We start from the raw sequence: 14352 nt of genomic DNA, 5'->3' as shown, positions 1-14352 counted from the left end.
TATTCAGAAAAATACGGTATCTGCTGAACAAAACTCCGCATTGGCAACAGGATGGGCATCCGGCCAGTAAAAACACTCATCTCCATTCAGTTGCCCAGACTCCACCTCGCAAGGGATGAAAAGCAGAAGAAGAAGATGACGATGATGAAGAAGAAGAGAGAGCGCCGTGCAGAGGAAGGCTGGGTGCTTACCCACCGCCAGGGTCTGGCAGGCCTTACGGTATCTCTCCAGGAGGGGCGGCAGGTCCCAGGACTGGACTTCAGCCAAGACCTGAGACAGAGAAGGGGAGTGGGGGGAGGGTCAGCTGGTCTGGAAGGAGAAGGAACTGCCCCCTCCCCAAGGAGTCCCCCTTCCTTCCCTGGCCGAGGGGTCCCCAGTTCAGAAGAGCAGAACCTCTGTCTCCGCTTCGCATGGCTCATCCCAAGGCTCCCCCTCCTCCTCCTCTCCTTTGGCCAGGGGCTTCCGTCAGGAGCACCCCAATATCCCGCTCGGTCTTCCTGCCCCAAATTCCAGGGAGTTTGTTCCGGTTCCTGTCACCAGCCCCTGCTGTGTAGCCCAAAAACTGTGGGAGAAACCCCCCCCTCCCCCCCCCGAGCCACTCACCTCCTCGTTGCTTTGCAGGACGTCCAGGACGCTGTCTTGAGGGTCCAGCAGGGCCCCCTCCTTCTTGAGGGTGAGGCGGGGCAAGAGCCCACAGGCTTGGTAGTAGCGCTGGGAGGCCTGCTCAGCCAGCCACGAGACCGGACGGCTCCCACCCTCCCTGCGAGGAAGAGGAAGGAGGCCGGTCAGCAGAGGCTCTCGGGGAAGGACACGCACGCACACACACTTCTCACGTGGGGTCGGCATCTCGGCTTCCCAGCCCCAGAGGAATAGCAATAGCAATAGCAGTTAGACTTATATACCGCTTCATACGGCGTTCAGCCCTCTCTAAGTGGTTTACAGAGTCAGCATATCGCCCCCACAGTCTGGGTCCTCATTTCACCCACCTCGGAAGGATGGAAGGCTGAGTCAACCCTGAGCCGGTGAGATTTGAACCGCTGACCTGCTGATCTAGCAGTAGCCTGCAGTGCTGCATTTAACCACTGCGCCACCTCGGCTCTTATCAATGCAAAATGCAAGTCCTTATTTAGTGGCCAAAATAGAAAACCACCATCTTGGCTGTTAAGGAAAGCCACCACCCCCCTTTACCTTTTTGGCACTGGAATCAGGAAGACGCTGTCCTGAACTCGCACTCGCACCCGGACAGGAGGCGACGGCAGCTGCAGCAGAAGGAGGGGGGAGCAGAGGCTGAGGAAGCTGTTTGGGGTCCTGCTCAGCTCAGGATGGGGGGGGAGGGGGGTTAGTCCCATAACTCACCTGCATGGCACCCGAGGGGGGGCTGTCTCCCCGCCGAGTGGGGCTGCTGCCGGCTCCTTCCAGAAGGCTGCCGGGCTCAGCAGCAGAGTCCACTCTGGGTGGGGGGTCGGCTCCTCGGCTCCTGCCCAGCAGGGTCCGGTCGAGGGTGAGTCGCGTCTGCCGGGCGGGCCTCCTCCTCCTCCTGCTGCTGGTGGTCTCGGGGGGCTGCCGAGGAGCCCCCCCTTCGCTGTCCTCCGAGCCAGACCCCCAAGTTCCGGCTGGGCTCCAGCGGCTCCTTTTGCGAGACCCCGTGCCAGGCGCGAGGTCGTCCTCCAGCCAGTCGTCCCCTACGTACTCGTCCGCTGGGATCAGGGCCGGCCTGGGGGGGGCTTTGTGGCGCTCGGGGCTCGGAGGGAGGCGGGCGCTCCCCACCCCAAGCATGGCGGCCTGATAGTCTGCAGGGGGGGCCAGCCTCGCCTCCCCCGCCAGGGTCTGCTCCAGCAGCAGCCGCTGCTTCTTCTTCACCGGCCGCAGGGCGGCCATGCAGTCTTCTTCTTCCGCCTCTGGATGGCGCTGCCGGGCGCCCGGGGACTTCGGAGGGGGGCTTGGAGAACAGGGCGCTAGGGGCTCGGAGAGCTCTGCATCGAAGAGTTGGCTGGGGGTCTCTCCTCGGGGAGGAGGGGGCCGGGAACCTGCAAGGGAGTTGGGTCAACCAAAGGGCCCGTCCAGTCCGAAGGTCCCAGGAAGCTCCAGGACAGGACAGGGGGGTCACCTGCCTCTTTCCACTGTGGGCTCTCCTATTGGGGAGGGGGCTGCCTATCATTTAGGGGGGCTGAGAGACGGCAGCCAGGCTCTCTCTTTTTTAAAAAAAAAATATTTGTATTGGCTTTACATTTAAAATAGTGCAGCCCAGCGAAGCCGTTACGATCACACAATCCCCTAATATATAGATAATCTGGCCGATTAGCTATTAGCCTGCTTAATGCATTATCTATCCTTCTATCCCATCACATTATTTACAGTTTGTCCCAGTCTTGTCACTTTGTCTTATACCAGTAATAAAAATCTGTTCTGACCCCCTCCTCCGTCCAGTAACGAATGCCGAGACAAGCTTAACTGGAATGTACTTTAATAGCAAGACACCAAAACCTCGGGGGGGGGGGGGGGAGCAGGAAAGCAAAAAAGAAAGGAAGAAAGATCAACAAATAAAAAAAACAACAACTACAAAACCGGAAAATGATTAAAAGGTAGAAATACGAAACAGACTGTAGCAAATAAATAATAGGGAATGGATGCAGAGCGATTCAAATGTAATAAAGGTTGTTACACATAGAATATATAGAATGTTATATAGACAATGAAGAAAAAAGATGCATGAAATAATTTAAATGCATATATATATATATATATATATATATATATATATATATATATATATATATATATATTGTATAAAGTTATAGCTATACAAGACTTAGATGTACAGATAAAAGAATCACAACAGATATGTACAAGAAGTGTAATGCGTTGCAAAGATGTGAAGTTTGCATAAACAAAATAAAGGTTTTTCTTTTAAAAAAATAAAGACTTGTGGACTTCAACTCCCAGAATTCCCCAGCCAGCGTAAGCTGGCTGGGGAATTCTGGGAATTGAAGTCCACAGACCTTCCGGTGGCCGAGACCCCCGATGTAAAAGGAAGCTGACAAAGAGATTGAGATGCCAGATCTCTCTACAAGTTCTCACAGCAAGGGGGGTGGTCTCCTTCTCCTCAGATCATGTGTTTGTGTGTTTATGTGTGTGTGTGTCCCCCAGAGGATGGCTGGCTGTTGTCCTGGAGCAACCCCCTGCCCCCCCCCCCAATTATCCCACTGGGTACAGCCTCACCAGGCTCCGCTGTGGTTTTCCGGAGCAGGCTCTCCATGGCTCTGCAGCGATGACGGGTCTCCGGGTCCAGATCCTTCCCGTAGAGCTGCACCCAGGCTTTCAGGGTCCCCAAGGGGCTCAGGCCCTGGAGGGGCAAGAAAACACACCGGGGGGGGGGGGCTCAGCCCAGGAAATGGCTTCTCCCCTGCGTCTCGCAAAAACCCACCTGATAAGGATTTCCTTCCCCACCAGGCTGGAGATAGAATGGAGGGGAGTGACTTGCCCAAAAGAGGAGACCCCCCGGGGGGGGGAGGGGGCTCTGCATCCATTGGCTGGGGGGAGGAAGGGGTCCCCACTCCTCACTTTGCAAGGGGCTTTAGGGTTGAGGGGGCTTCAAGGAACGGCAAAGAGAGACCGTTTAATCGAAGGCGCCAGGCTTAAAAGCAGGAGACGGGGAGTTCTAGTCCCGCCCCTTAGGCACGAAAGATAGCTGGGGGACTTTGGGCCAATCACCAGGAGACTGGGAGTTCTAGTCCCGCCTTAGGCATGAAAAGTATCTGGGTGACTTTGGGCCAGGAGACTGGGAGTTCTAGTCCCGCCTTAGGCATCAAAACCACCTGGGTGATTTTGGGCCAATGACCAGGAGACTGGGAGTTCTAGTCCCGCCTTAGGCATGAAAAGTATCTGGGTGACTTTGGGCCAGGAGACTGGGAGTTCTAGTCCCGCCTTAGGCATCAAAACCACCTGGGTGATTTTGGGCCAATGACCAGGAGACTGGGAGTTCTAGTCCCGCCTTAGGCATGAAAAGTATCTGGGTGACTTTGGGCCAGGAGACTGGGAGTTCTAGTCCCGCCTTAGGCATCAAAACCACCTGGGTGATTTTGGGCCAATGACCAGGAGACTGGGAGTTCTAGTTCCACCTTAGGCATAAAAGTGATCTGAGTGATTTGGGCCAATGACCAGGAGAGAATGAGTTCTAGTTCCGTCTTAGGCATGAAAGACAACTGGGTGACTTCTGGCCAATGACCAGGAGACGGTGAGTTCTAGTCCTGAAAGCTGGCTGGGTGGCTTTAATTCTCAGCTCAACCTACCTCACAGGGCTGTAGTTGTGGAGAAAACAGGAAGTTGTTGTTTATAAAAATAATCAATGCAGGATAAAAATAAAGTAACTTTTATTGTCATTTTTTTTACTATGAGCACTCTGGTCCAGATTAAAAATGAGATTGTGTTGCCGGCTCTCAAGGGGAAATGTACATCTAAACAAATAAATAACAATAGAATAAAATATAAAATAAAATAATAAAATATAAAATAAAATTGTAAAATATAAAATAATAGAATAAAATATAAAATAATAGAATAAAATATAAAATAAAATTGTAAAATACAACATAAAATATAAAAAATAAAATAATTAGATACAAAATAACATTACTAAATATAAAATAATAGAATAAAATATAAAATAAAATTACTAAATGTAAAATAAAATTACTAAATAAAAAATAAAATTACTAAATGTAAAATAAAATTACTAAATATAAAATAAAACAATTAAATGTAAAATAAAATCATTAAATGTAAAATAAAATCATTAAATGTAAAATAAAATTATTAAATGTAAAATAAAATTACTAAATATAAAATAAAACAATTAAATATAAAATAAAATAATTAAATATAAAATAAAATAAAATAAATGTAAAATAAAATCATTAAATGTAAAATAAAATAATTAAATATAAAATAAAAACCATTAAATATAAAATAAATTAAATATAAAATAAAATTATTAATAAAGAAACGAGCAGAGAGATGAGCAAGGCAGGGGACAGGCTGGCCATCTGCAGAAGAAGAGTCACGCTCTTCTCCAGATCCCTGGCGGGGCATCGCTCTCAAATAAAGCCGCACCACTCCTGACACCCTCACGCTTGCCCCCCCCCATTCCCCCCCGCCCGGGGTCTCCTGACCTTGGCGTTGCGCAGCAGCACTGAGGCGCCTCTCTGGACCAGGAGCTCCGCCACCTCAAAGTGGCCGCAATTGAGGGCATCGTGCAGCGGGGTGATGCCCTCACAGCCCGGCCCCCCGGGATCGTCAATGGCGGCACCGTGGTCCAACAGCAAGCGGACGCTCTCTGGAGGATGCAAGGGAGTCCCGTCCAACCTTGTCCTCCATGCGGAATGACAGCGTTGGAAGGGACCTTGGAGGTCTTCTAGTCCAACCCCCGGCTCAAGCAGGAGCCCCTGTTCCATTGCAGGCAAGTGGCTCTCCAGTCTTTTCTTAAAAACCTCCAGGGATGGAGCACCTACAGCTTCTGGTGGCAGGCAGTTCCACTGGTTAATTGTCCTCACTGTCAGGACATTTCTCCTTAATTCTAGGTTAATCCTTGACTAATTTCCATCAAAATAACAGCATAAAAGAATTGGAAGGGACCTGGGAGGTCTTCTAGTCCAACCCCCTCCTCAAGCAGGAGACCCCATACCATTTCAGACAAATGGTTGTCCAAACTCTTCTTAAAACCTGCAGTTGATGGGACACCCTTAACTTCTGGTGGGAAGCTGTTCCACTGGTTAATTGTCCTCACTGTCAGGAAATCCCTCCCTGGTTCAAGATTGTTTCTCTCCTTAATGTGTTTCCGTTGCTTCTTGTCCGGGTGCCGTCGACTACACAATGTCGTCTGGCGGCTCCTCGGGGGAGAGCCTTCTCTGTAGCTGCCCCGGCCCTATGGAACGACCTCCCCCCGGAGATCCGGACCCTCCCCTCTCTCTCGGCCTTACGGGAGTCTACTAAGACCTGGCTGTTCCGGCAGGCCTGGGGCTTCTGATCTCTGATTGAGCTTCAGCCCCATTAAGATCGAGTGGAGGAAGGGGAAGGAGAGAAGGGAAAGGAGAGGAGGAAGGAAGGAAGGAGAGAAGAAAGAGAAGGGGGGAAGGAAGGAGGGAAGGAAGGAGGAAAGGAAGGGGGAAAGGAAGGAGAGAAGGAGGGAAGAAAGGAGGGAAGGAAAGAGGGAAGGAAGGAGGGAATATAGGAGAGAAGGAAGGGGGGAAGGAAGGAGGAAAGGAAGGGGAAAGGAAGGAGAGAAGGAGGGAAGAAAGGAGGGAAGGAAAGAGGGAAGGAAGGAGGGAAGGAGAGGAGAGAAGAAAGGAGGGGGGAAGGGGGAAGGAGGGAAGAAAGGAGGGAAGGAAGGAGGGAATATAGGAGAGAAGGAAGGGGGAAGGAAGGAGGAAAGGAAAGGGGAAAGGAAGGAGAGAAGGAGGGAAGAAAGGAGGGAAGGAAAGAGGGAAGGAAGGAGGGAAGGAGAGGAGAGAAGAAAGGAGGGGGGAAGGGGGAAGGAGGGAAGGAAGGAGGGAAGGAAGGAGAGAAGAAAGGAGGGAAGGAAGGAGAGAAGAAAGGAGGGAAGGAAGGAGGGAATGTAGGAGAGAAGGAAGAGGGAAGGAAGGAGGAAAGGAAAGGGGAAAGGAAGGAGAGAAGGAGAGAAGAAAGGAGGGAAGGAAAGAGGGAAGGAAGGAGGGAAGGAAGGAGAGTAGGAGAGAAGAAAGGAGGGAAGGAAGGAGGGAAGGAAGAAAGAAGAAGTAGGATTGTTGTAAGATAAGATGGAGTTATGGGATGGTAAGAAAGCAACTTCAATTATATTGTCAACTGCAGGGGAGAAAAATTGTTACAAATACATATTATTAATAACAGTTATGAGATCATATAATTGTGAATGTATATATGAAAAATGTATAATAATAATAAAAAGATCGAGTGTGTGTTGTGTCTTTTTAAATTTGTTTTATCTTGTATTTTAAACTCTTTTAATTTTTTAAACTGTTTTTACGTAAGCCGCCCGGAGTCCTTCAGGATTGGGGCGGCATACAAATCCATTAAAATCGAAATTAAACTGAAATTGCCTTCAGGGGCTTTGGAGGAGAGGTTTGACCCCCCTCCTCTTCACTTATGGGCAGAACCCACACCCGCAGCTTTCGGCTTCCCCCGCTTACCCAGGTGCCCGTGGTTGCAGGCCTCGTGAAGGGGAGTCCATCCGCAGTAGTCCCGGGGGTTAACAGGATGCCCCTGGCACAGAAAGAGGAAAAGGAAGGCTGCGGGGTTTTTCAGGCTATCAAAGAAAAGCCGCCTTTTTCAATTCAATCCATGTTTGCACGATCGTCTGTTGGAAAATGTTCTCGTAGGATTTGATTTCATTGCTCCTTCCCGGGGGGGGGGGGGCAGTTTTGCCTAACTTGTAAGCAGGGAGGGGAAAAATAACCTCTGCAGGGATTTCACAGCCTCCCCTCCTGAATATTAATTCTAAATCAGGGCTGCCTAAATTTGGGAATTTAAAGACCTGTGGACTTCAACTCCCAGAATTCTGTCCACACCTTAAAGTTGCAAGGTTGCTCACCCCTGCCTTAATTGGCAACACACACACACACACACACACACACACACCAACTTAAAATGTGTTTTGTTAGAATGCTGGGTGGCTGGGGGAATTCTGGGAGTTGAAATCCACAGGTTGCAAAAAGTGGATTAAAATCTGCTCTACAGGTTTGCCATTTGGATAATCATTTTAGTCAACTATGGGGGGGGGGTGAGCTTAGGAGGAAGAGGGGGCTGCTCCTTTGTGCTGGCATGTGTCTCCCACCACCACTCACGAGTCTCTAGGTAGAGACGGAAGACGGGGGCTTGGACTGGGCCCGAAGCTGAGACGAGCCGGAAGGGGAAAAGCCCCCTCCCACCTGACTCCACAAGGCTCCCCTCTCCCCTCCCGCGGCCACCTTTCCTGCGAGCCCAAGACCTGATCTGGGCATTTGATGGCCCTCGGGACACATCTGGCCCTTTGGCTGTCCCACTCCAGCCTCCCTGAGGTCAACTGGAAGAACATTAGATAGATAGATAGATAGATAGATAGATAGATAGATAGATAGATAGATAGATAGATAGATAGATAGATAGATAGATAGATAGATAGATGATATAGATGATAGATGATATAGATGAATAGATGATTGATAGAGAGAGAGAGAGATGATAGATATATAGAGATAGATAGAGATAGATGATATAGATGAATATACAGATGATAGATATAGATGGATAGATAGATAGATAGATAGATAGATAGATAGATAGATAGATAGATAGATAGATAGATAGATGATAGATAGGATGGATGGATGATAGGATGGATGGATGGATGATAGATAGATATAGATGAATAGGTAAATAGATAGATAAATAGGTGGATAGATGGATGGATGGATGGATGGATAGATGATAGATAGATGATGGATGGATGATATAGATGGATAGGCAAATAGATAGATAAATAGGTAAATAGGTAGATAGAGCTAGACAGATCGATAATGGATGGATGGATAGATATAGATGGATGGATAAATAGATAAATAGGTAAATAGATAGATATAAAAATAGATCAATAATAGATGGATGAATAAATGATATAGATGGGTAGGTAGGTAGGTAGGTAGGTAGGTAGGTAGGTAGGTGGGTGGGTGGGTGGGTGGGTGGGTGGGTGGGTGGATGGATGGATGGGTGGGTGGATGGATGGATGGATGGATGGATAGATAGAGATAATAGATGGATGGATAGACAGATACAGACAGACAGAGAGATGAATGGATGATAGATATAGATGGATAGGTAGGTAGGTAGGTAGATGATAGAGATGGATGGATGGATGGATAGAAATAGTTGATAGAGATGGATGGATGGATAGATTAGATAGATAGATAGGATGGATAGACAGACAGACCAGCTGACCTTCATTGTCATTTTTTACTGTGGGCGCACTGGTGCACATTAAAAATGAAATTGTTGCCTGCTCTCAAAGTGTGCGCATACATAACCCACATCCAGACATCTAAATAAACTGGGGCCAGAATTAAGTCCAGCCCATTGGTTCGGTTGCCCACAAGGGTCCTAGTTTCTCCTGGGACCCCTTGGGGAAAATGAATTCCCCCCCCCCTGCCGCAGACTGACCTTCTCCAGGAAATACTGGACTTGGCGCAAGTTCCCTTCGATGCAGGCGCGGTGCAGCGGCGTCTCGCCCTTGTCGTTGCGCTGGTTCCACTGAGGAAAGGAAGAGGCCCCAATGCCACGTGTCTCCCTTCCGTGGGACAAACGGGCTCCCACCCGCCATGCCAGCCAGGGGTGGGTTGCTGCTGCCGGTTTTACTACTGGTTCGCAACCCACCCGCACGCCATATGCGCGCTGTTCAGTGTCAACTGTTCTCCGTGCATGCACAGAACAATTTGCAGTGAACCGTGCAAGCATACTCACTGGAAAACAAAATGGCGGCAGCCCAACGGCGGCGAGGGAAGTGATTCAGGGCGCGGCAGGCCTAGGGTTGCTGCCGGCTCTGCGACCCAGGCCTCCATTCCACTACTGGTTTGGCCGAACTGGGAGCAACCCACCAGCCCAAAGGCCAAAGAAACACCCCACTGGAGGAGGGATGGCAGAACGAGGGACGGAGTGAAACGAGGAACCAGCCTAGAATCCTCACATAGTCACAACCTCCCTTGAGCCGAGGTGGCACAGTGGTTAAATGCAGCACTGCAGGCTACTTCAGCTGACTGCTAGTTCTGCAGTTCGGCTGTTCAAATCTCACCGGCTCAGGGTTGACTCAGCCTTCCATCCTTCCGAGGTGGGTGAAATGAGAACCCGGATTGTTGTTGGGGGCGATATGCTGACTCTGTAAACCGCTTAGAGAGGGCTGAAAGCCCTATGAAGCGGTATATAAGTCTAACTGCTATTGCTATTGCTATCTACCTCTGAGCAGAAGCTGCAGAGGTTCTTCAGCATAGGCTCTTGAGGGGTCCATGCGTTTAGCTGGCCCTTCACATTGCGGGGGGTGGGGGGGCAGTGGTGAAATCTAATATTTTTTTTACTACTAGCAATAGCAATAGCAGTTAGACTTATATACCACTTCATAGGGCTTTCAGCCCTCTCTAAGCGGTTTACAGAGTCAGCATATTGCCCCCACAGTCTGGGTCCTCATTTCACCCACCTCGAAAGGATGGAAGACTGAGTCAACCTTAAGCCTTGGATGGATAGATAATAGATAAGATAGATGTAGAAGATAGATAGATAGATGATAGTTAGATAGATAGCAATAGAATAGCAATAGCAGTAGCAATAGCAGTTAGACTTATATACCGCTTCATAGGGCTTTCAGCCCACTCTAAGCGGTTTACAGAGTCAGCATACCGCCCCCACAGTCTGGGTCCTCATTTTACCCACCTCGGAAGGATGGAAGGCTGAGTCAACCTTGAGCCGGTGAGATTAGAACCGCTGAACTGCAGATAACAGTCAGCTGAAGTGGCCTGCAGTGCTGCATTTAACCACTGCGCCACCTCGGAGTACTGGTTCTGTGGGTGTGGCTTGGTGGGGTCATGTGACTGGGTGGGCATGGCTATGTAGTCCTGTAACTGGGGGAGCAAAAACAGACCCCCACCCCACCCCACCCCTGAGAACCTGCAGTAGAACAAAATGCTTCCAAAGATCAGCTGTGTGAGGTGTGATCCTCTTTTTTAAAAACCATTTTTTTAGCATTTTTGACTCTTGGTTCAGGCAAAGCAGCCTCAACCGTCGGCATTTCAGCCCTGGAAGGGTGGGTGGGTGGGGGGTCTTTTGCACCTGAGGCCCACCCTGCCCTGTCACAGCTCCTGGGCTCACCTTGTTGATTCTGCGCCGTCCCGGGACAGCCTTGCCGTAGCCCTCCATCTCCTCCTCGTCATCTGGAAGAGAAGCGGGGGGGGGGGGGATCAGAGGAAGCCTCGGGGGCTCCAAAGTCCCCTTGGACCTGTTGGGTAGATCTCTCCCCCCCCCCCCCCAGAAGGCCCCAAGGCAGAGACCCTCTCTAACCCCTGCAAATTCCCCTCCACACAATATCCGTGTGTCTCTCTCTCTCTCGGTCCCGTATTTATTTTGTATATAATCAATCCATTTTTTTCCAGTCTCGTTTATATCTCTCGTTTGAGTGGTCTTTAAGATATGCCGATATTTTTGCCATCTCGGCTAAGTTTGTAACTTTCAATGTCCATTCTTGGGTTGTAGGCAAGTCTTCCTTCTTCCAATATTGCGCCACCAACAGTCTTGCTGCCGTTATTAGGTGCAGAATCAAGTTAGTCTCTACCGCTATAAAGTCAGTACATATACCTAGTAGGAATAGCTGAGGAGTAAACTTTATCCTTCTTTTTAAGATATTTTGCATAACCCACCATATTTTTATCCAGAATGCCTTAATCTTTTGGCAGGTCCACCATATATGAAAATATGTAGCATCGAGAGAGCCACATCTCCAACATTTAGGCTGTAAGTTCGGATACATAGAGGCCAGCTTTTTAGGATCTAAGTGCCATCTATAGCAGTGTTTTTCAACCTTGGCCACATGAAGATGTCTGGACTTCAACTCCCAGAATTCCCCAGCCAGCATTCGCTGGCTGGGGAATTCTGGGAGTTGAAGTCCAGACATCTTCAAGTGGCCAAGGTTGAAAAACACTGATCTATAGAACATCTTATAAAAATTTTCTCTCAGATTTTGAGCTTGTGTAAGAGATGTCTCTCTCTCTCGTAGGACATCTCCCTCCAAAGGTCATCCTGCTCCCCGTTGGCAGCTGTGTTTTGGGAGCTGCTCCAGACAAGCCCGAGAGAGGATTGCCCCAAAGGTCTCTTTCTCAGGAGGCAACTGGACTTCCTTGTTTGTTTTTTTCTTTCGAAGGAGTTTCGCTTCTCCTCCAAGAAGCTTCTTCGGCTCTGACAGGATGGTGGGGAACGGAAGGACTGATGCTCCTTGCAGGCAGCTGGTCATTCAGGCCCCAAAGCCATTTGTGCCTTTGGGATGACTGAGAACAGTCGGGGCTACAAAGGTGGCACTTTTGCAGGGAGAAGCTCATCCCTGGCATGGATTCGTGCCCGGCTGCCTTTGGGACCGACAGTTCTGACCGAGGCTTCCCCAAAACACGAAGCCGGCTCCTCGTCCTGATAAAACCCCTTTTGTTTAGGTTAAAGGGAATTCCGCTCCAGCAAAGCCCTTCATGAGATTTCACAATAAGGGACCTTCATCTGGCTTGGATATCTTCCAAATAGCAATAGCAGTTAGACTTATATACCGCTTCATAGGGCTTTCAGCCCTCTCTAAGCGGTTTACAGAGTCAGCATATCGCCCCCACAGTCTGGGTCCTCATTTTACCCACCTCGGAAGGATGGAAGGCTGAGTCAACCCTGAGCCGGTGAGATTTGAACCGCCGAACTGCAGATAACAGTCAGCTGAAGTGGCCTGCAGTACTGCACTTTAACCACTGCGCCACCTTGCCAATTCCTTGGCAAGAAGTCAGGAACAGACCTTCACCCCAATGAATGGGACTAATTGTCTCCTGCAAACTCCTCTCCCCTTTTGCTCCTCTTTTATGTCCTCTGGGAGGGGCCATTCACCTTCCACCTCTGGCCTTACTCCCCAGTCAGCTCTTGTTCTTTAGCTCTTCCCTTCATCTGGCAACTCTGCACATGAGCATACTGGGAAGAGGCTCCAGCTGTTCTTCTGCCTCACTGATGTCTGACTCTGAAGGCAGCCGATAACTGTCAGACGGCCCCAGCCCCCTCTCTGCCTCCGACACAGAGCCCTTGTCAGAGCCTTCCCCAGACTCCAGGACTGACCCAGGTTCCTCCCCAACCTCCGGCCCTTTGGAACGAACTCCCCGCGGAGATTCGGACCCTCACCTCTCTCCAGGCCTTCCGGAAAGCCTTTAAAACCTGGCTGTGCCGGCAGGCCTGGGGGTGATGAGTTCCCCTCCCCTCTCGACTGTATGACTCTTGTGTATTTTAATTACGTGTTTTGTGTTTGTATCCCCTTTTTCCCCTTTTGAGTTGTTCGCCGCCCTGAGTCCCTCCCGGAGAAGGGCGGCATACAAATAAACTAAATCTTAATCTTAATCCTCACTCTCCGACTCTGCTTCCAGCTCCGCTGATGGGCCACAACACTGACCAGGAAGCGCCTGGGCTGATGTGGATGAAGGTGGGATCCTCATTCCTGCCTTCCTCCTCCTGCTGGAACTCACGAGCATTAAGTGACCATTTGACAAGGCAGGAAAACCGCAACCCGTCCTTTGACCAACCCCCATGGGGAGACCTAGCAATTGGATTCCATACAGGTAGTTCTCGACTTACGACGGTTCATTTAGTGACCGTTCGACATTACAATGGCACTGGAACAAACAGCCTCTTTTTCCACTCTTACGACACCTGCATCATCCATGGGATCAAAATTCAGAGGCTTGACGACCGACTCGTATTTATGCCCCAGGGTCACGCGATCCCCTTTCGCGACCTTCTGACAGAGAGTCCACGGGGAGGCCAGATTCACCTAACGACCGTACGGCTGACTTAACAACTAAAGTGATTCACTTAACAACCGTGGCAAGGAACATCGTAAAACGAGGCAAAACTCACTTAGGAAACACCTCGCTTAGCGGCAAAAACGTTGGGACTCAATCGTGGCCATAAATAGAGGACTCAGCTACTTGTCTAGGGCTAAAAGCAAACACACCCCCCCCCCCACGATGCTCACCAGTGTCGGAGAGCTCCAAGTCGCTGGCCTCCAAGGCCTGGCTGTTGTGCAGCTCCTCTTCCTCGCTGCTCTCCCCGTCCGAGTGGCGGCCGACGGAGGCGCAGAGTGACTGCAGACGGGCTGAGGTCTCCGCCGTGACCGCCGGCGGGCAGCTGCATCTCTGCTGGGAGGCTTGTAGATGCTGCAGGATCTGAAGCTGACAAAAAAGTGATGGGTGTGGTCATTTTGAAGGACAGCCGTCAATCTTGAGCCAGGTCAAGCGAAGAACGAAGTATAGAGCAGCGTTCGCCAAGCGTGGCCCCTTTAAGGCTTATGGACTCCAACTCCCAGAATTCCCCAGCAGTTTCTAAGCATGTCCAGTTTCCAAAAATTGCCCTAATTGATTCATGAGCCTCGAGCCAAGTTTCAAAAGAAAACCAGTCATTTATTAGGAGCATTTTGGCAATACTTTTTCTTTTGCAGTCAGGTCTGAGCCTCATTTGAATTATAGCTGAACTTTCGCCCTGTTCCTCCACCCCCCCGTCTGTGTCATAAATCACATTGCCGAATGAGGTGCCCTTCTCCACCACCTGGAGAAGTCTTTC

General features: G+C 49.8%; 1 protein-coding gene across 1 annotated transcript in view; it reads right to left on the bottom strand.

Moving 5' to 3' along the window:
- Window positions 1-3: 3 nt before the first annotated feature.
- Window positions 4-14352, bottom strand: part of LOC148049038 (tonsoku-like protein) — a 31675-nt gene continuing 17326 nt past the window's right edge. Inside the window, exons 11-21 of the mRNA XM_087703523.1 lie at window positions 13769-13964; window positions 10879-10940; window positions 9184-9273; window positions 7182-7254; window positions 5169-5332; window positions 3220-3343; window positions 1357-2027; window positions 1189-1259; window positions 604-760; window positions 171-270; window positions 4-20 (exon numbers count right to left, since the gene is read on the bottom strand). Of these exons, the coding sequence (XP_087559649.1) occupies window positions 4-20; window positions 171-270; window positions 604-760; window positions 1189-1259; window positions 1357-2027; window positions 3220-3343; window positions 5169-5332; window positions 7182-7254; window positions 9184-9273; window positions 10879-10940; window positions 13769-13964 (1725 nt within the window). The remainder of the gene's footprint in view (window positions 21-170; window positions 271-603; window positions 761-1188; window positions 1260-1356; window positions 2028-3219; window positions 3344-5168; window positions 5333-7181; window positions 7255-9183; window positions 9274-10878; window positions 10941-13768; window positions 13965-14352) is intronic.

The sequence above is a fragment of the Thamnophis sirtalis genome, unplaced genomic scaffold (assembly GCF_051295495.1).
Source record: "Thamnophis sirtalis isolate CommonGarterSnake01/CBP01778 unplaced genomic scaffold, rThaSir2_p1.2 scaffold_2, whole genome shotgun sequence".
In the NCBI taxonomy this organism is placed as follows: Eukaryota; Metazoa; Chordata; class Lepidosauria; order Squamata; family Natricidae; genus Thamnophis; species Thamnophis sirtalis.
This window is presented reverse-complemented; position numbering and strand designations above follow the sequence as displayed.